Source organism: Nerophis lumbriciformis, linkage group LG33, assembly GCF_033978685.3.
Source record: "Nerophis lumbriciformis linkage group LG33, RoL_Nlum_v2.1, whole genome shotgun sequence".
Classification (NCBI taxonomy): domain Eukaryota; kingdom Metazoa; phylum Chordata; class Actinopteri; order Syngnathiformes; family Syngnathidae; genus Nerophis; species Nerophis lumbriciformis.
The window spans coordinates 20,842,501-20,865,000 of NC_084580.2; the positions used below are offsets into that span (position 1 = coordinate 20,842,501).

The 22,500-nt window shown below is 42.0% G+C and overlaps 1 protein-coding gene across 1 annotated transcript in view; it reads right to left on the reverse strand.

Annotated features, from left to right (window-relative positions):
* Positions 1-22,500, reverse strand: part of agla (amylo-alpha-1, 6-glucosidase, 4-alpha-glucanotransferase a) — a 184,973-nt gene that overhangs the window by 113,754 nt on the left and 48,719 nt on the right. The window contains exons 8-9 of the mRNA XM_061928652.1: positions 15,874-15,997; positions 6,632-6,734 (exon numbers count right to left, since the gene is read on the reverse strand). Of these exons, the coding sequence (XP_061784636.1) occupies positions 6,632-6,734; positions 15,874-15,997 (227 nt within the window). The remainder of the gene's footprint in view (positions 1-6,631; positions 6,735-15,873; positions 15,998-22,500) is intronic.

Genomic DNA, 22,500 nt, shown 5'->3' on the forward strand with positions numbered 1-22,500 from the left:
GGTCGGAAGTGCCCTAAACACCTCCCTAGGGAGGCGTTCGGGTGGCATCCTGACCAGATGCCCGAACCACCTCATCTGGCTCCTCTCGATGTGGAGGAGCAGCGGCTTTACTTTGAGCTCCCCCCGGATGGCAGAGCTTCTCACCCTATCTCTAAGGGAGAGCCCCGCCACCCGGCGGAGGAAACTCATTTCGGCCGCTTGTACCCGTGATCTTGTCCTTTCGGTCATAACCCAAAGCTCATGACCATAGGTGAGGATGGGAACGTAGATCGACCGGTAAATTGAGAGCTTTGCCTTCCGGCTCAGCTCCTTCTTCACCACAACGGATCGATACAGCGTCCGCATTACTGAAGACGCCGCACCGATCCGCCTGTCGATCTCACGATCCACTCTTCCCTCACTCGTGAACAAGACTCCGAGGTACTTGAACTCCACTTGGGGCAAGATCTCCTCCCCAACCCGGAGATGGCACTCCACCCTTTTCCGGGCGAGAACCATGGACTCGGACTTGGAGGTGCTGATTCTCATCCCAGTCGCTTCACACTCAGCTGCGAACCGATCCAGTGAGAGCTGAAGATCCTGGCCAGATGAAGCCATCAGGACCACATCATCTGCAAAAAGCAGAGACCTAATCCTGCAGCCACCAAACCAGATCCCCTCAACGCCTTGACTGCGCCTAGAAATTATGTCCATAAAAGTTATGAACAGAATCGGTGACAAAGGGCAGCCTTGGCGGAGTCCAACCCTCACTGGAAACGTGTCCGACTTACTACCGGCCATGCGGACCAAGCTCTGGCACTGATCATACAGGGAGCGGACCGCCACAATCAGACAGTCCGATACCCCGTACTCTCTGAGCACTCCCCACAGGACTTCCCGAGGGACACGGTCGAATGCCTTCTCCAAGTCCACAAAGCACATGTAGACTGGTTGGGCAAACTCCCATGCACCCTCAAGGACCCTGCCGAGAGTATAGAGCTGGTCCACAGTTCCACGACCAGGACGAAAACCACACTGTTCCTCCTGAATCCGAGGTTCGACTATCCGGCGTAGCCTCCTCTCCAGTACACCTGAATAGACCTTACCAGGAAGGCTGAGGAGTGTGATCCCACGATAGTTAGAACACACCCTCCGGTTCCCCTTCTTAAAGAGAGGAACCACCACCCCGGTCTGCCAATCCAGTGGTACCGCCCCCGATGTCCACGCGATGCTGCAGAGTCTTGTCAACCAAGACAGCCCCACAGCATCCAGTCAATGCTAATATTGTATTTTATAATAACTGTTGCTCTCTAGTGAATGAGAATTGTCTCATAAGTCTGTTTAATCGGAGAATGTATTTTTTTTAATGTATTTTTCTGTAGTTGTGGCAGCAGCCGCCAGTTGTGGTGGCGTCGTGGCGAAAGCAGAAGCTGTTTCGCTGCTCACGCCTTTTATTTTATTTGTATTCTCCTGTAGTGGTAGCAGCAGCCGCCAGTTGCGGTGGCGTCCCAACGACAGCCGAAGCTGCTTTGATGGTCATGCCTTGTATTTGTCTTTATTTTTGTAATGGTAGCAGCAGCAGCCAGTTGTGGTGGAGTCGTGGTGGCGACAGCAGAAGCTGCTTTGTTGCTCACGCCTTGTATTTATGTTTTCTGTATTGGTAGCGGCAACTGCCAGTTGTGGTGGACTTGTGGTAGCAGCAGCCGCCAGTTGTGGTGGCGTCCCAACGACAGCAGAAGCTGCTTTGATGGTCATGCCTTGTACCGTATTTTCCGCACCATAAGCCGCCCCGTGTTATAAGCCGCGCCTTCAATGAACGGCATATTTCAAAACTTTGTCCACCTATAAGCCGCCCCGTGTTATAAGCCGCATCTAACTGCGCTAAAGGAATGTCAAAAAAACAGTCAGATAGGTCAGTTAAACTTTAATAATATATTAAAAACCAGCGTTCTAACAACTCTGTTCACTCCCAAAATGTACGCAAATGTGCAATCACAAACATAGTAAAATTCAAAATAGTGCAGAGCAATAGCAATAACTTAATGTTGCTCGAACGTTAATGTCACAACACACAAAATAAACATAACACTCACTTTCTGAAGTTATTCTTCATTCATAAATCCCTCGAATTCTTCTCCTACGGTGTCCGAATTAAAAAGTTGGGCGAATACGGGATCCAAAATGGCCGGCTCCGTCTCGTCGAAGTCATCAGAGTCAGTGTCGCTGTTGTTTTTCCAGCAGTTCCGTGAATCCTGCCTTCCGGAAAGCTCGGACCACAGTTGAGACCGAAATATCCGCCCAGGCATTTACGATCCACTGGCAGATGTTGGCGTATGTCGTCCGGCGCTGTCTCCCTGTCTTAGTGAATGTGTGTTCGCCTTCGGTCATCCATTGTTCCCACGCCGTTCGCAGTCATGCTTTAAATGCCTTGTTGACACCAATATCGAGCGGTTGGAGTTCTTTGGTTAATCCACCCGGAATGACGGCGAGTGTTGCATTTGTGTGCTTCACTTGTTTTTTGACACCATCTGTGATGTGGGCGCGCATGGAGTCGTATATCAACATGGACGGAGCTGCGTGAAAAAAGCCACCCGGCCTCTTCGCGTAAACTTACCTTAACCACTCGCTCATCTTTTCTTCATCCATCCATCCCTTCGAGTTAGCTTTTATGATGACGCCGGCTGGAAAGGTCTCTTTTGGCAAGGTCTTCCTTTTGAATATCACCATGGGTGGAAGTTTCTGGCCATTAGCATGGCAAGCTAGAACCACAGTGTGTCGCTTAGTAGGAGCCATTTTGTGGTCTTTACAGATGTAAACACACAAAGGAAATTAAACGTAATACCCGCGCGCTTCTTCTTCTATGGGGGCAGGTGCTTACCTTGGCGTAGAAGAAGAAGCACTTCCTCTTCTACGGGGAAAAAAGATGGCGGCTGTTTACCGTAGTTGCGAGACCTAAACTTTATGAAAATGAATCTTAATATTAATCCATATATAAAGCGCACCGGGTTATAAGCCGCACTGTCAGCTTTTGAGTAAATTTGTGGTTTTTAGGTGCGGCTAATAGTGCGGAAAATACGGTATTTGTCTTTATTTTTGTAATGGTAGCAGCAGCTGCCAGTTGTGGTGGCGTCGTGGTGGCGACAGCAGAAGCTGCTTTGTTGCTCACGCCTTGTATTTATGTTTTCTGCATTGGTAGCGGCAACTGCCAGTTGTGGTGGACTCGTGGCGACAGCAGAAGCTGCTTTTTTGGTTACGCCTTGTATTTATTGTTTTCAGTTGTGGTAGCAGCAGCTGCCAGTTGTGGTGGTGTCGCGGCGAAAGCAGAAGCTGCTTTGTTGGTCACGCCTTGTATTTATTCATTTTTTTCTGTAGCCGTAGCAGCAGCTGCCTTTTGTGGTGGATTAGTGGCGACAGCAGTAGTTTGCCGTTCTTTTTTTTAAATTAACCAAAGATATAATTCTACACATTGAGTCTATTAAGAGTGCTAAAACTGCCAATAGTTACCGTATTTTTCGGACTATAAGTCACAGTTTTTTTCATAGTTTGGCAATTTATATACCGTATTTTCCGCACTATTAGCCGCACCTAAAAACCACAAATTTACTCAAAAGCTGACAGTGCGGCTTATAACCCGGTGCGCTTTATATATGGATTAATATTAAGATTCATTTTCATAAAGTTTCGGTCTCGCAACTACGGTAAACAGCCGCCATCTTTTTCCCCCGTAGAAGAGGAAGTGCTTCTTCTTCTACGCAAGCAACCGCCAAGGTAAGCACCCGCCCCCATAGAACAGGAAGCGCTTCTTCTTCTACTGTAAGCAACCACCCGCCCGCGTAGAAGAAGAAGAAGGGCGCGGATATTACGTTTCATTTCCTTTGTGTGTTTACATCTGTAAAGACCACAAAATGGCTCCTACTAAGCGACAGGGATCCGGTTCATGAAAAGACGCAATCTCTCCATCCGCACACGGACTACTATTTCACAGCAACTGCCTAAAGACTTTCAAGAAAAGCTGGCTACTTTCCGTGCATATTGTAAAAACAAGATAGCTGAAAAAAGATCCGGCCAGAGAACATTATCAACATGGACGAGGTTCCACTGACTTTTGATATTCCTGTGAACCGCACTGTGGATACAACGGGAGCACGTACGGTGAATATTCGCACCACAGGGAATGAGAAGTCATCCTTCACTGTGGTTCTAGCTTGCCATGCTAATGGCCAGAAACTTCCACCCATGGTGATATTCAAAAGGAAGACCTTGCCAAAAGAGACATTTCCAGCCGGCGTCATCATAAAAGCTAACTCGAAGGGATGGATGGATGAAGAAAAGATGAGCGAGTGGTTAAGGGAAGTTTACGCGAAGAGGCCGGGTGGCTTTTTTCACGCAGCTCCGTCCATGTTGATATACGACTCCATGCGCGCCCACATCACGCTGGTTTTTAATATATTATTAAAGTTTGACTGACCTATCTGACTGTTTTTTTTACATTCCTTTAGCGCAGTTAGATGCGGCTTATAACACGGGGCGGCTTATAGGTGGACAAAGTTTTGAAATATGCCGTTCATTGAAGGCGCGGCTTATAACCCAGGGCGCCTTATGGTGCGGAAAATACGGTATGTATTTTTCCTTCTTTATTATGCATTTTCGGCAGGTGCGACTTATACTCCGAAAAATACGGTAATCAATATTCAATATATCAGTGTGCAGATTTTTAAACATCACAAAATTATTTTCTGTTTGAGGAAGTTAGACTTTGTCTTTTGTTGTTTGTTTTCATTGCTTCCATTTTACCGTATTTTCCGCACTACAAGGCGCACCTAAAAACCTCCAATTTTCTCAAAAGCTGACAGTGCGCCTTATAATCCGGTGCGCCTTATATATGGACCAATATTGAGCCACAACAGGTCTCGCAACTACAGGATGCATAACGTAACCTCAGCCTCTACTGCGGCGTCTATTCTATGCACCTTATAATGCGGTGCGCCTTATATATGAACAAAGTTTTAAAATAGGCCATTCATTGAAGGTGCGCCTTATAGTGCGGAAAATACGGTAACTGTTTTTTTTAAAATACATAAACACAGTTAATTGTTTCTCTATAGCACTTTGCCTTTTCTTCCTTTTAAATGGACATTTTATTAGTCATTTAAATTTTTCTAACAGCTGAATGAGCAACACAGTTACAGTATAAATACATATTTATGAATGAATTAGTCATATTTGCACATGCCTAAAATATTATAAGCTGCATTTAAAAGTCGATGGAAAAATTAGAGCCATTAAATGTGTACGCTTTATTACCGTATTTTTCGGACTATAAGTCGCAGTTTTTTTCCATAGTTTGGGTGGGGTTGCAACTTATACTCAGGAGCGACTTATGTGTGAAATTATTAACACATTAGCGTAAAATATCAAATATTATTATTGATCTCATTCACGTAAGAGACTAGACGTATAAGATTTCATGGGATTTAGCGATTAGGAGTGACAGATTGTTTGGTAAACGTATAGCATGTTCTATATGTTATAGTTATTTGAATGACTCTTACCATAATATGTTACATTAACATACCAGTTGGTTATTTATGCCTCATATAACGTACACTTATTCAGCCTGTTGTTCACTATTCTTCATTTATTTTAAATTGCCTTTCAAATGTCTATTCTTGGTGTTGGCTTTTATCAAATACATTTCCCCCAAAAATGTGACTTATACTCCAGTGCGACTTATATATGTTTTTTTCCTTCTTTATTATGCATTTTCGGCCGGTGCGACTTATACTCCGGAGCGACTTATACTCCGAAAAATCCGGTATGCATGAAAACACTCCTACAGACATCACACATGGGACATTTTAGTCAGTAAGAATTGTTGTAGTTATATTGTAAAACTTGCAAACGTTGCTCGGAGTAGAAACGCTATAGATGACTAGAAGACGGCATCGCACTTCTACTTCCAGTTCAAAACACTTAAAAGAAAAAAATACTGTATACCGTATTTTTCGGACTATAAGTGGCAGTTTTTTTCATAGTTTGGCCGGGAGTGCGACTTATACTCAGGAGCGACTTATGTGTGAAATGATTAACACATTAGCGTAAAATATCAAATAATATTATTGATCTCATTCACGTAAGAGACTAGACGTATAAGATTTCATGGGATTTAGCGATTAGGAGTGACAGATTGTTTGGTAAACGTATAGCATGTTCAATATGTTATAGTTATTTGAATGACTCTTACCATAATATGTTACGTTAACATACCAGTTGGTTATTTATGCCTCATATAACGTACACTTATTCAGCCTGTTGTTCACTATTCTTGATTTATTTTAAATTGCCTTTCAAATGTCTATTCTTGGTGTTGGCTTTTATTTAATACATTTCCCCACAAAATGCAACTTATATATGTTTTTTTCCTTCTTTATTATGCATTTTCGGCCGGTGCGACTTATACTCCGAAAAATACGGTATCCGTCTAGTCGACTAATCGTTAAGATAATCGACTATCAAAATAATCGTTAGTTGCATCCCTACTGTGGCTCTATCTAGAGTACAAATGGCTGCTATATCCTTTGATGAAATGTTTTAAACAGTCATTAAAAGGTTTCTTCAATGACAAAGTGAAAGTATTGTCTCCTACTCCTACCTGCTCAAGATGCTGATGCACAATGTGCTGCTGTTCCTCGTTGAGCTGCTGCAGTTTCTCTCGAAGCAAACCGCAGCACTCCTCTACGTCCCGAGGGGAGGAGCTGGTGGAAGAGTTCAAAACATGTCCTCAGTGATGCTCAGGGTTCTTACACTTTTTCCATCAGTGACCTCTCCAAATGCGGTCGAAAAATATCCATGACTAGGGATGTCCCGATCCGATATTTGGATCGGATCGGCTGCCGATATTTGCCAAAAATTGCGTATCGGCAAGGCATGGGAAAATGCCGATCCAGATCCAGTTTTAAAAAAAAAACTCTGGTCCGTGTTTTCCAACGCACCGATTTAAATAATACATTCCACTTTTCTGCTGCTCCCTAATTTCCGTTCCGCATTTTCCAGCACACCTTCAACACATCCACAATTCTCACGCAGTTGCTTTTAGCTGCTGGCATTACACGACAGGCTCTTCTCACTCTTTTCTGTGTCTCCCTCTCACAGACAGCAAGCGCACCTTCTTACACACGTCACATACTGTCACGTCATACGTCATAAATGCAAAAACAATATCGGTATCGGATCGGAAGTGCAAAAACCTGGATCGGGACATCCCTATCCATGACCAAAAGAAATATTTTAATCTCCGAAAACGGATGATTTTAACACAAAGCAAAATGAGGTCTGCATCTGAAATTGCGAACCTCCCTAAAAGAAAAACCACCAGACAGGCACACTTGGATACATCTTCTCCTATTTTAGTCTTTAAGTTAAAGTTAAAGTGCCAATGATTGTCACACACACACTAGGTGTGGCGAAATTATTCTCTGCATTCGACCCATCACCCTTGATCACCCCCTGGGAGATGAGGGGAGCAGTGAGCAGCAGCGGTGGCCGCGCCCGGGAATCATTTTTGGTGATTTAACCCCCAATTCCAACCCTTGATGCTGAGTGCCCAAGCAGGGAGGTAACGGGTCCCATTTTGAACTCACAACCTACCGATCTCAGGGCGGACACTCTAACCCAGTGGTTCTTAACCTGGGTTCGATCGAACCCTAGGGGTTCGGTGAGTCGGGCTCAGGGGTCAAGACACACCCGACTCATCGTGTAAATACAAACTTCTCCCTATCGACGTATTACGGATACGACGACAGCAGAAGTCAGACTGATTTGCAGGTGTGTAATTTGCTGTGAGTTTATGCACTGTGTTGGTTTTGTTCTTTGAACAAGGTGATGTTCATGCATGGTTCATTTTGTGCACCAGTAAAAAAACATGGTAACACTTTAGTATGGGGAACATATTCACCATTAATTAGTTGCTAATTAACATGCAAATTAGTAACATATTGGCTCTTAACTAGTCATTATTAAGTACTTATTAATGCCTTATTTGGCATGGCCTTATTATAACCCTAACCCTCTAACCCTAACCCTAACCAAATAACTCTAAATGAAGTCTTTGTTACTTAGAATATGTTCCCCATACTAAAGTGTTACCAAAAACATATAACTATGTCTTGAATTTGAAAAAAAACCCCATCATTTTATTTTTCACTAAAGAAGGGTTCGGTGGATGCGCATATAAAACTGGTGGGGTTCGGTACCTCCAACAAGGTTAAAGGCCTACTGAAAGCCACTACTACTGACCACGCAGTCTGATAGTTTATATATCAATGATGAAATCTTAACATTGCAACACATGCCAATACGGCCGGGTTAGCTTACTAAAGTGCAATTTTAAATTTTGCGCGAAATATCTTGCTGAAAACGTTTCGGTATGATGACGTCACGGAGTGTAGAGGACATTTTGGGACAGCATGGTGGCCAGCTATTAAGTCGTCTGTATTCATCGCAAAATTCCACAGTATTCTGGACATCTGTGTTGGTGAATCTTTTGCAATTTGTTCAATGAACAATGGAGACAGCAAAGAAGAAAGCTGTAGGTGGGAAGCGGTGTATTGCGGGCGACCGCAGCAACACAAACACGGCCGGTGTTTCATTGTTTACATTCCCGGAAAATGACAGTCAAGCTTTACCATTGGCCTGTGGAGAACTGGGACAACAGAGACTCTTACCAGGAGGACTTTGAGTTGGATACGCAGACACGGTACCGTGAGTACGCTTCCAAACATTTAATCGCTTGCCCGTACGTGCGTGCCGCTATGTGCATGTCACGTACGTAACCTTGGGGACTTTGGGGAAATATATGTGCTGTATGAACTTTGGGGAGGTGAACGGTACTTTGGGCTGTGGGATTGAGTGTGTTGTGCAGGTGTTTGAGTTGTATTGGCGGGTTATATGGACGGGAGGGGGGAGGTGTTTTATTGCGGGATTAATTTGTGGCATATTAAATATAAGCCTGGTTGTGTTGTGGCTAATAGAGTATATATATGTCTTGTGTTTATTTACTGTTTTAGTCATTCCCAGCTGAATATCAGGTCCCACCCGCCTCTCACAGCGTCTTCCCTATCTGAATCGCTCCCACTGCCCTCTAGTCCTTCACTCTCACTTTCCTCATCCACAAATTTTTCATCCTCGCTCAAATTAATGGGGAAATCGTCGCTTTCTCGGTCCGAATCGCTCTCGCTGCTGGTGGCCATGATTGTAAACAATCTGCAGATGTGAGGAGCTCCACAACCTGTGACGTCACGCTACTCGTCTGCTACTTCCGGTACAGGCAAGGCTTTTTTATCAGCGACCAAAAGTTGCGAACTTTATCGTCGATGTTCTCTACTAAATCCTTTCAGCAAAAATATGGCAATATCGCGAAATGATCAAGTATGACACATAGAATGGACCTGCTATCCCCGTTTAAAGGGGAACATTATCACCAGACCTATGTAAGCGTCAATATATACCTTGATGTTGCAGAAAAAAGACCATATATTTTTTTAACCGATTTCCGAACTCTAAATGGGTGAATTTTGGCGAATTAAACGCCTTTCTATTATTCGCTCTCGGAGCGATGACGTCACAACGTGACGTCACATCGGGAAGCAATCCGCCATTTTCTCAAACACCGAGTCAAATCAGCTCTGTTATTTTCCGTTTTTTCGACTGTTTTCCGTACCTTGGAGACATCATGCCTCGTCGGTGTGTTGTCGGAGGGTGTAACAACACGAACACGGACGGATTCAAGTTGCACCAGTGGCCCAAAGATGCCAAAGTGGCAAGAAATTGGACGCTTGTTCCGCACACTTTACCGACGAAAGCTATGCTACGACAGAGATGGCAAGAATGTGTGGATATCCTGCGACACTCAAAGCAGATGCATTTCCAACGATAAAGTCAAAGAAATCTGCCGCCAGACCCCCGTTGAATCTGACAGAGTGTGTGAGCAATTCAGGGACAAAGGACCTCGGTAGCACGGCAAGCAATGGCGGCAGTTTGTTCCCGCAGACGAGCGAGCTAAACCCCCTGGATGTCTTGGCTCACACCGTCCCTTATGCCACCGAAGATGATCAAGAGAAGAATATCGACCCTAGCTTCCCTGGCCTGCTGACATCAACTCCAAAACTGGACAGATCAGCTTTCAGGGAAAGAGAGCGGATGAGGGTATGTCTACAGAATATATTAATTGATGAAAACTTTATTCATTACTCACGGTTTTACGTAAGTTATTATACATAAAACTGTGTTTACCAATAATGTAGCTTAAAAACATTACAACACTTAAAAACAAACACATACCAATCGTTGGTTAGAAGGCGATCGCCAAATTCGTCCTCGCTTTCTCCCGTGTCGCTGGCTGTCGTGTTGTTTTCGTTTGCATACAGTTCAAACCGATATGGCTCAATAGCTTCAGTTTCTTCTTCAATTTCGCTTAAGCCGCTGAAATCCGAGTCTGAATCTGAGCTAATGTCGCTATAGCTTGCTGTTCTATGCGCCATGTTTGTTTGTGTTGGCATCACTATGTGACGTCACAGGAAAATGGATGGGTGTATATAACGATGGTTAAAATCAGGCACTTTGAAGCTTTTTTTTTAGGGATATTGCGTGATGGGTAAAATTTTGAAAAAAACTTATAAGCCACTGGGAACTGATTTTTAATGGTTTTAACCCTTCTGAAATTGTGATAATGTTCCCCTTTAATGCAGTCAACATATATAAAATAACAATTAAATAAGATAAGGCTCAGAATTGGTTTCTTAACAAAACCTTTCTACATATAAAGTGCAACATTTCCACATATAAAGTGCAACATTAAACTGCTTCAAGTTGTTGCTCAGATTAAATAAAATGACAAAACTTTTCTTCTACATATATAAAGTGCAACATTAAACAGTTTCAAGTCAACTCAGCCTCAGATTAACCTTTCTCCTCCCCCCCAGCCTTTAACCTTGGTGACTTTCACTCAATTTTCATGTTTTTTGCCAGAAAAATCAGTTTATCCACATTGTCTGCAAAAAGAGCAGACCTGCTTGCAGTTAAAATGTCTCCAGCTGTGGAAAATACCCTTTCACTGGGCACGGAGGTAGCAGGTATGGCGAGGTAGTGCCTGGCTAACTTGGCAGTAAGAGGATATGTGGGCTCATTGTTCTTCCACCATAGAAGTGGATCAAAATCTAGTTTTTAAATGCAATATGGTCTTAAATCTGCTGCTATAAAAACATTTGTTATTGCTTTAGCCCTGCCTGAATCGCCGAGGAGAGGCTGCTTGAATGCGGTGGGAGCTGTGTTTGTTCGTCTTTCTCTTCGTTGAAGCGATGTTATCCATTGTTGTATCGCACCGCGAAGCCGAAATGTTCCCAAACGGGAGATCTTAACGAGGCAGGAGGGTCTTCCAGCTTTGGCTTTTACATGTTGTAGTAGCCCGGTCGTTGCTAGCGTGCCGTGTGTTGTGCCTCAGTGTGCATTGTTTACACAACGTGTGGTGCGCTACTTAATATGTCCGTGTGGAAACTCGTTCGGTACACCTCCGAACCGAACCGAACCCCCCGTACCGAAACGGTTCAATACAAATACACGTACCGTTACACCCTTAGTAAATCCTAAATAAAAACAGAATACAATGATTTGTAAATCCTTTTCAACTTATATTCAATTGAATAGACTGCAAAGACAAGATACTGTCGGAGGCAGATATTTACATATATCCGAATTTTAGTGTTACTTATTTTCTTTCATAGTCATATTTGAAAACAGCTCGTGTTTTCCATTTATTCTCTTTCTGTTTCTCTGCAAGTAAACTGTGTGTGTTAACCTTGAGTTCTTTGGAATGTGTTTTGACTAGCATTTGTTTTGGCTAGAGACAAAGGACTGCCAGGGACTTAAGGGGGGAGAGGGTGTTTCAGGGGACAGACCATTTTAGCGGGGCGATCCGAATGTTCTATGCTGTTTCTGTGAAAGTATATTTGCAAAGCTTTGCCAATATATTACAAAATACCTATTCTATCTCTGGTGGTTTTTCAACTCAGCTTTAAGTGTCGTAATGAGATTGGGAGCGAATTGTGACTTGAATTCCCTGGGAGGAACAACTGGTCCAAAAACGGTTCAATACAAATACACGTACCGTTACACCCTTAGTAAATCCTAAATAAAAACAGAATACAATGATTTGCAAATCCTTTTCAACTTATATTCAATTGAATAGACTGCAAAGACAAGATACTTAACATTTGAACTGGTAAACTTTGTTAGTTTTTGCAAATATGAGCTCATTTGGAATTTGATGCCTGCAGCATGTTTCAAAAAACCTGGCACAAGTGGCAAAAAAGATTAAGAGAGTTGACGAATGCTCATCAAACACTTATTTGGAACATCCCACAGGTGAACAGTCCAATTGGGAACAGGTGGGTGCCATGATTGATTAAAAGCAGCTTCCATGAAATGCTCAGTCATTCACAAACAAGAATGGGGCGAGGGTCACCACTTTGTCAACAAATGCGTGAGCAAATTGTCCAACAGTTTAAGAACAACATTTCTCAACCAGCTATTGCAAGGAATTTAGGGATTTCACCATCTACGCTCCGTAATGTCATCAAAAGTTTCAGAAAATCTGGAGAAATCCCTGCACGTACGCGGCAATGCCCGTGACCTTGGATCCCTCAGGCGGTACTGCATCAATTAGCGACATCAGTGTGTAAAGGATATCACCACATGGGCTCAGGAACACTTCACAAAACCCTTGTCAGTAACTACAGTTGGTCGCTACATCTGTAAGTGCAAGTTAAAACTCTACTATGCAAAGCAAAAGCCATTTATCAACAACACCCACTAAGATGGATTGATGCAAAGTGTAAAAGTGTTCCGTGGTCTGACGAGTCCACATTTCAAATTGTTTTTGGAAACTGTGGACGTCGTGTCCTCCGGACCAAAGAGGAAAAGAACCATCCGGATTGTTATAGGCGCAAAGTGTAAAAGCCAGCATCTGTGATGGTATGGGGGTGTATTAGTGCCCAAGACATGGATAACTTACACATCTGTGAAGGCACCATTAATGCTGAAAGGTACATACAGGTTTTGGAGCAACATATGTTGCCATCCAAGCAACGTTACCATGGACGCCCCTGCTTATTTCAGCAAGACAATGCCAAGCCACGTGTTACATCAACGTGGCTTCATAGTAAAAGAGTGCGGGTACTAGACTGGCCTGCCTGTAGTCCAGACCTGTGTCCCATTGAAAATGTGTGGCGCATTATGAAGCCTAAAATAGCACAACGGAGACCCCCGGACTGTTGAACAACTTAAGCTGTACATCAAGCAAGAATGAGAAAAAATTCCACCTGAGAAGCTTCAAAAATGTGTTTCCTCAGTTCCCAAATGTTTACTGAGTGTTGTTAAAAGGAAAGGCCATGTAACACAGTGGTGAACATGCCCCTGTGCCAACTTTTTTGCACCGTGTTGCTGCCATTAAATTCTAAGTTAATAATTTGCAAAAAAAAATGTTGTTTCTCAGTTCGAACGTTAAATATCTTGTCTTTGCAGTCTATTCAATTGAATATAAGTTGAAAAGGATTTGCAAATCATTGTACTCTGTTTTTATTTACCATTTACACAACGTGCCAACTTCACTGGTGTTGGGTTTTGTAATTTAGGGGAGCTCTTTAGGGGACTTTAAGGCAGTCATCCTCCAATAGTGGGGGTGGGGGGGACATGCTTTATCAGTATCATGCTTTAAAAGCAAAACGTGCTCATTGTAGTCATTAATCCTGACTTTCTCGTTTTGATGAAAAAATTAAAATCAGCAAAAATGGTTTTATTCATTTTTGTTTTGTCAGTTAAAGTTTTTTTTAATTTGAATGCATTATTTATTGAGTTGATTTGTTTTATTTTGTTAGTATCAAATGGTTCAGGTTGGTCAAAAAAATGTAGAATTGAAATAAGAATTAAGGCAAATTAATGCACTTTGCATCTTTTCTGTTATTGTTTGTTGCAAGTTGATCTTTCTTTCTTTCTTTTTTTCTTTTCTTAATTGTTAATAACAGAGGTGTACTTACAACAATTTTACAGACAAATGACGCTATTTATAGTCGCGGCGGAGAGGTTCGGAGGGGCGCGACGGAAAATAATAGAGAAACTCTGCTTTATGGTAAGAACTTGGTAATGTTCAGTCTGTTTTGGGGTAGAAGACCAAATAAATAAACGAGCCCGGACGCTGCTTGGCAACCTTTACCAGTCAAAGAGCCATTTTGACCAGTTTCACAAATTAAAGAAAACAATGGGAGCCACAAAAATCTTTTGAAATTTAAAATGAAATAACACTGCATACAAAGTTTTTTTTTGCTTTGTGCTATGTATAAACCAAGAGTCTCAGACATGCGGCCCACACCTTAATATGAAAATTGAATGTTAGTGCGGCCCGCAAATCAGCGTCATACTTGTCAACCCTCCCGATTTTTCCGGCAGACCGCGAATTCCAGGGCAACTATTCTCTCGAACGTGCCGTGATGGTACAGCATTTAGCGCCCACTACAACCAGCGTACCGGCCCAGACACACTATGTAAGGGGCTTCTACTTGCTCACTTAAGTGACAGCAAGGCATACTTGGTCAACAACCACACAGGTTACACTGACGGTGGCGGTATAAAAAACTTTAACACTCTTACTAATAATGCGCCACACTGTGAACCCACACCAAACAAGAATGACAAACACATTTCGGGAGAACATCTGCACTGTAACACAACATAAACACAACAGAACAAATACCCAGAATCCCATGCAGCCCTGACTCTTCCGGGCTACATTATACACCCCCGCTACCAAACCCCGCCTACCTCAACGGATGCACGGGGTGGGGTTTGGTGGTAGCAGAGGTGTATAATGTAGCCCGGAAGAGTCAGGGCTGCATGGGATTCTGGGTATTTGTTCTGTTGTGTTTATGTTGTGTTACAGTGCAGATGTTCTCCCGAAATGTGTTTGTCATTCTTGTTTGGTTTTGGTTCAAAGTGTGGCGCATTATTAGTAAGAGTGTTAAAGTTGTTTTATATGGTCACCGTCAGTGTAACCTGTGTGGTTGTTGACCAAGTATGCCTTGCTGTCACTTACGTGTGCAAGCAGAAGATGCACACAACAACAGGCTGGGCTGGCACGCTGTTTGAACAGATTGTAGAGGGCGCTAAATGCTGTACCATCATGGCACGCCCTTATTATTATTGTTAGGGTGAAAATCGGAAAATATTAATCCCGGGAATTTTCGGCGAGAGGCACTGAAATCCGGAAGTCTCCCGGGAGGTTCGGCAAGTATGCAGCTGAGCCGCATCATTATTATTAGTACACAATAACTAGAGTAAAAACTACCTAAAACTCATTTTAATCTTTTTTTTATGCCCTCAAAGTCCTCCTGTGTCCAAGGGGTTATTCCCTACATTTTTTAACATTTTTATTATTATTATTTTTATTTTGTTATTTTTTATAAATTTGCAAAAATAAAAAAATAACGCTTTTTCATTGTCATTCTGGGATATTGTGTGTAGAATTTTGAGGACAACAATTGAAATCCATTTCCTACCACTTATTCCCTTCGGGGTCGCGGGGCGGTGCTGGAGCCTATATCAGCTACAATCGGGCGGAAGGCGGGGTATACCCTGGACAAGTCCCCACCTCATCGCAGGGCCAACACAGATAGACAGACAACATTCACACTCACATTCACACACTAGAGCCAATTTAGTGTTGCCAGGCTAGGCTAACAGGAAGTTGGGGTGGTGGTAACGCGGACCGCGTCTGTGATGTGTTTGCATACTCCTTGAAAGTCAATACTGGTCTTACGAGTTGGCGCTGAAGAGCAAGGTGAGTCTTACCTGCGAGGCACAAACGCTTCCAGGGCGGAATCCATGTGGACTGTGCTGCCGTAACGTCGGTAATGAACGTCCTGGACGATGTGAAGACCTTTTCTCTCCCCGGTCTTATTGTCCGGTTTCACACCTTTAAAGGGGAACATTATCACAATTTCAGAATGGTTAAAACCATTAAAAATCAGTTCCCAGTGGCTTATTTTATTTTTCGAAGTTTTTTTCAAAATTTTACCCATCACGCAATATCCCTAAAAAAAGCTTCAAAGTGCCTGATTTTAACCATCGTTATATACACCCGTCCATTTTCCTGTGACGTCACATAGTGATGCCAACACAAACAAACATGGCGGAAAGAACAGCAAGCTATAGCGACATTAGCTCGGATTCAGACTCGGATTTCAGCGGCTTAAGCGATTCAACAGATTACGCATGTATTGAAACGGATGGTTGTAGTGTGGAGGCAGGTAGCGAAAACGAAATTGAAGAAGAAACTGAAGCTATTGAGCCATATGGGTTTGAACCGTATGCAAGCGAAACCGAGGAAAACGACACGACAGCCAGCGACACGGGAGAAAGCGAGGACGAATTCGGCGATCGCATTCTAACTGTCACACCGCGGTGAGGGAAGTCTTGTCTTGGTTTTTTCTGTCTTGTGATTTACATGTTTTATTTTGAAAAGCAACTCCTCTTGTTTCAGATCACGGGTCCTTCCTCTTGTGTCACCAGTCTGACGTCATTCCTGACCCTTGATTGTTTCCACCTGTTTCCCATTACCCTCATGTTCTTTATAAGCCCAAGCCTCCCCTTGTTCTGTGCCAGATTGTCTCGAGCTTTCGTGCCTGTCTTGCGTTCCATGTCCCTGTTCATGTCCATGCTTTGCCTTGTCTCACGTCTACGTCCTTGCTCCCAGAATATCCCACGCTGTAATTTTGAATTGACTTTTTTCCTCCCTCAGAGCGACTTTTGTTATCCTACCTTTTTCTACCGCAGTGGTGAGTTATTATTTTTCCTTAAAGATTTTTTCCTCAAAGTTTGTTGAGTGATTTTTTTGTTTACATTGATTAGAGTAGTTAAGTTTTATAGTCTTTATTTTCTTCCTCCTGTTTGGAGCGTTTTTTGTTAAAGTTTTTGATAACAGATACGGTGCTAATTATATCGTCCTTATTTTTGTATTCCTCCTTTTTTTTTGGAGTGATTTTCGGTTTTTCCCTTTTGGAACATTTTGTCAATAGTATTTTTGTAATTCATAGTAATTGAATTTACTCGGCTCTGGAGGCTTAAAGAGTATTTCAAAATAAAAGCTTTATTTGGAATCACCTCTCTGCATCTGAGTCCCTTCCTCCGTCCAAGCCTGACACTAACCAACGATTGGTATGTGTTTGTTTGGCATTAAAGGAAACTAACAACTATGAACTAGGTTTACAGCATATGAAATACATTTGGCAACAACATGCACTTTGAGAGTGCAGACAGCCCAATTTTCATCAATTAATATATTCTGTAGACATACCCTCATCCGCGCTCTTTTCCTGAAAGCTGATCTGTCCAGTTTTGGAGTTGATGTCAGCAGGCCAGGGAAGCTAGGGTCGATATTCTTCTCTTGATCATCTTCGGTGACATAAGGGACGGTGTGAGCCAAGACATCCAGGGGGTTTAGCTCGCTCGTCTGCGGGAACAAACTGCCGCCATTGCTTGCCGTGCTACCGAGGTCCTTTGTCCCTGAATAGCTCACACACTCCGGCAGATTCAATGGGGGTCTGGCGGCAGATTTCTTTGACTTTATCGTTGGAAATGCATCTGCTTTTGTATCCACACATTCTTGCCATCTCTGTCGTAGCATAGCTTTCGTCGGTAAAGTGTGCGGAACAAACGTCCAATTTCTTGCCACTTTCCCATCTTTGGGCCACTGGTGCAACTTGAATCCGTCCCTGTTCGTGTTGTTACACCCTCCGACAACACACCGACGAGGCATGATGTCTCCAAGGTACGGAAAACAGTCGAAAAAACGGAAAATAACAGAGCTGATTTGACTCGGTGTTTGAGAAAATGGCGGATTGCTTCCCGATGTGACGTCCCGATGTGACGTCACGTTGTGACGCGAATATTAGAAAGGCGTTTAATTTGCCAAAATTCACCCATTTAGAGTTCGGAAATCAGTTAAAAAAATATATGGTCTTTTTTCTGCAACATCAAGGTATATATTGACGCTTTCATAGGTCTGGTGATAATGTTCCCCTTTAAATGAGGACACAACACAACACAAGTCTGATTGTCCGTCTTGTAGGGCTGCAACTAACGACTATTTTGATAGTCGACTAGTCAACCATTAGTCGACTAGTCGGATAATAAAGCGTACACATATTTAATGGCTCTAATTTTTCCATCGACTTTTGAACGCAGCTTAAAATATTTTAGGCATGTCCTTATGAACAACAAAGATGACACGAAACGACTTGGTCGCATAGTGATGCGGGTGTGGTTCTCCCAAGGATGCAGACGGCTTCGGACACAGCTTGCAGGTACGAATATGATTTATTTAAAATATAAATCATACGGTGGATAAACAAAAAGACATGCACGTAGCACAAAAGGCAAGAAACAAAAGGACTAGCGTGGGAGCTAGCAGGCAAAATGGCATAGCGTGAAAACTAGCAGCTAAGGAACATGAAATAATCGTCGTCATCAGTTGTATGGGAACAAACTACGAAGCCAGACAGAGTGAGGCCAGAGCAAAGACTAAATAGCCCTCTGATTAGTGCCCGGGCAACAGGTGCGCGTCCCGAACACTAACCAAAGGCAGGTGCGTACAATCTGCCGTCATGGCAACAGAAACAAACTAAACTCAAGGTGCTGAAAACACGTGACACAAACATAAACAAACTATGATCCGGGCAGCGGATCGTAACAAATTCATTCATAAATATTTATTTATACTGTAACAGTGCTGCTCATTCAGCGGTTACAATGATTTTAATTAGTATTAAAATGTTGTGTATAGGGGTGTAACGGTACGTGTATTTGTATTGAACCGTTTCGGTACGGGGGTTTCGGTTCGGAGGTGTACCGAACGAGTTTCCACAAGGACATATTAAGTAGCCGCCTCCACTTCCTTCTGCCTCTGTTTCTGTCAGCCAGCATTGTCCCACCCACACAACCATCTGATTGGTTACAAACAGAGCGGTAACAGCCAATCAGCAGTGCGTATTCAGAGCGCATGTAGTCAGTGCTTAGCGTTTAGCAGGTAAGCATCAGGCAGCGGACTCTCCCCAAATGATAATAAACACCTCCCAGTCAACTACTAGTAACATCACTATGAGCCCGTTGACCTTCTAGAAATATAAAAGGCAGCTCAGCTCGCTCACAGTCCTGGCTTGAGGTGAAGGCTAATTAGCTTTTAGCGTAACGTTAGCTCATTTTGCGGTGTGTGTGTGTGTTACGGACAGCAAAGCCCTGTCTGTCTGTTATTTCACTTTACCTTTTTCTGTGTTGATTGAGCTGTGTTGAAGCAGCAAAAAAGGACATTATGTTAAATGAAGAGTTTCTGTCTCTGATAGTTGATATAATAATGTAAGTGTATCATTAAGCCTTCATGAACTCCATGGTGTTCAGGGATGAATAGTCTCTCCTATTGCTATTGTACCATTTTTTCCGCTATAGTTACATTACCGTATTTTCCGCACCATAAGGCGCCCTGGGTTATAAGCCGCGCCTTCAATGAACGGCATATTTCAAAACTTTGTCCACCTATAAGCCGCCCCGTGTTATAAGCCGCATCTAATTGCGCTAAAGGAATGTCAAAAAAACAGTCAGATAGGTCAGTCAAACTTTAATAATATATTAAAAACCAGCGTGATGTGGGCGCGCATGGAGTCGTATATCAACATGGACGGAGCTGCGTGAAAAAAGCCACCCGGCCTCTTCGCGTAAACTTACCTTAACCACTCGCTCATCTTTTCTTCATCCATCCATCCCTTCGAGTTAGCTTTTATGATGACGCCGGCTGGAAAGGTCTCTTTTGGCAAGGTCTTCCTTTTGAATATCACCATGGGTGGAAGTTTCTGGCCATTAGCATGGCAAGCTAGAACCACAGTGAAGGATGACTTCTCATTCCCTGTGGTGCGAATATTCACCGTACGTGCTCCCGTTGTATCCACAGTGCGGTTCACAGGAATATCAAAAGTCAGTGGAACCTCGTCCATGTTGATAATGTTCTCTGGCCGGATCTTTTTTTTCAGCTATCTTGTTTTTACAATATGCACGGAAAGTAGCCAGCTTTTCTTGAAAGTCTTTAGGCAGTTGCTGTGAAATAGTAGTCCGTGTGCGGATGGAGAGATTGCGTCTTTTCATGAACCGGAAACCTGTCGCTTAGTAGGAGCCATTTTGTGGTCTTTACAGATGTAAACACACAAAGGAAATGAAACGTAATATCCGCGCGCTTCTTCTTCTTCTACGGGGGCGGGTGGTTGCTTACAGTAGAAGAAGAAGCGCTTCCTCTTCTATGGGGGCGGGTGCTTACCTTGGCGGTTGCTTGCGTAGAAGAAGAAGCACTTCCTCTTCTACGGGGAAAAAAGATGGCGGCTGTTTACCGTAGTTGCGAGACCGAAACTTTATGAAAATGAATCTTAATATTAATCCATATATAAAGCGCACCGGGTTATAAGCCGCACTGTCAGCTTTTGAGTAAATTTGTGATTTTTAGGTGCGGCTAATAGTGCGGAAAATACGGTAATCATTAGTAATGCAGCAGCCTAGTTTTGAATGGCAGGGTCCCTGCTATCACATGTTGATAAAAAAATATAACATTTACATAATAAAAATCAACTACAGGCTTCCCAAATGCTGTAATAAATTAAGCATGATGAGTTGACTTGAAACTGTTTAATGTTGCACTTTTTATATGTAGAAGAAAAGTTTTGTCATTTTATTTAATCTGAGCAACAACTTGAGGCAGTTTCATGTTGATTAACATGGGCAGAATTATTATAGTGTTCCCAATGTTAAAAGGATGAAGCCATTGTTTACAAATTTGGTAAATAAATAACCCAAAAAATGTATATTTTGTTGTTTTTTTACTGTACCGAAAATTAACCAAACCGTGACCTCTAAACCGAGGTACGTACCGAACCAAAATTTTTGTGTACCGTTACACCCGTAGTTGTGTAACATGTTTAGCATCGCCCTCCAGTGATAATGCTACGTGAGTCTAGAAATACAGTTTATATGCCAATATGGAGGTGATTACTATTCATTTAGGGAGCGGATACATACTGTGTATGGAGACACATAATTAGCTGCTGGCCACTTGTCAGCCGGGTGACCAAAAATAAATATTGTCAGACGGGATCGGTGTTTGTGATCTGCATTAAAAAGACATAAATCGGCATGGGCTCAGGAACACTTCAGAAAACCACGGTCAGTAAATACAGTTGGTCGCTACATCTGTAAGTGCAAGTTAAAACTCTGCTATGCAAAGCAAAAGCCATTTATCAACAACACCCGGAAACGCTGCCGGCTTTGCTGGTCCCGAGCTCATCTAAGATGGACTTTTTTACGACACATCCCTGATTACAACGCGTCTTTCTCCAGGAAAGTCAGCTTCAACCAAATAAGTCAGCTGGTCGCGAACCCAGTAGGACAGCAACGATTAATCGATTAAATTGATTGTTTCGATGAGAAAAAGGCTTTGATTTATATTCTGTTGCTTTGATTAATCGTTTGTTGAATGGAACTAAAACAAATCTATAGAATCAGGACCGCATAACAGAAGCTAAAAAAAAAGTTAATTTGAAAGTAAAACAATAGTAAAAGGTAAATAGAAGGTGAATTAAAGGTAAAAGAAGGTGGAAACAAAGCTGAAAAAAAGATAATTGGAAGGTAAAACAAGGTAACTAAAAGGTAATATAATATAATGAGTATAGAAGGTAAAAGATGTAAACAAAAGCTAAAATAAGGTAAATAAAGGTAAAATGTATATAGAAGGTGAAAAAAGGTAAATAAAATGGTAAAAGAAGGTAAATATGCATTTAAAAAAACTTTTTTTTAGATGTGCATACTAGCTGTAGCTATTTGGCTGTTCTAGTTTTTATTTTTTTCTTTATTATTTTTTTTAATTTTTTTTTAGTACACCCTTTGAGATTGTTTACTCAATATGAAGTGCTTTTTACAAATAAAATCTATTATTATTATTATTATTATTATTATTAAATAAAAAGGTAAAATAATGAATATAGAAAATAAAATAAGTAAATAAAAAGCAAAAGGCTTTTGTTTAAAAGGTAAAATAAGGAATATAGCATGTAAATGAAGGTAATTAATAGGTATAAGAAGAAATATACAATGTAAACGAAGTAAATAAAAGGCAAATTAAAGGTTAAAAAAAATATAGAATAAAAAAGAAGATAAGTTAAAAGTAAAAAAAGGTAAATAGAAGGTAAATAAAAAGGTAAAATAATTAATATAGAAGGTAAAATAAGTAAATAAAAAGTAAAAGGTAAAAAAAGGTAATTACAAGATAAAAGAAGATAAATGGAATGTAAATGAGATAAATAAAAGGTAAAAATCAAGGAAAATAAAAAGTAAACTAATGAATAAAGAAGGTAAAAGAAGCAAATAAAAAGTTAAAGGTAAAAAAAG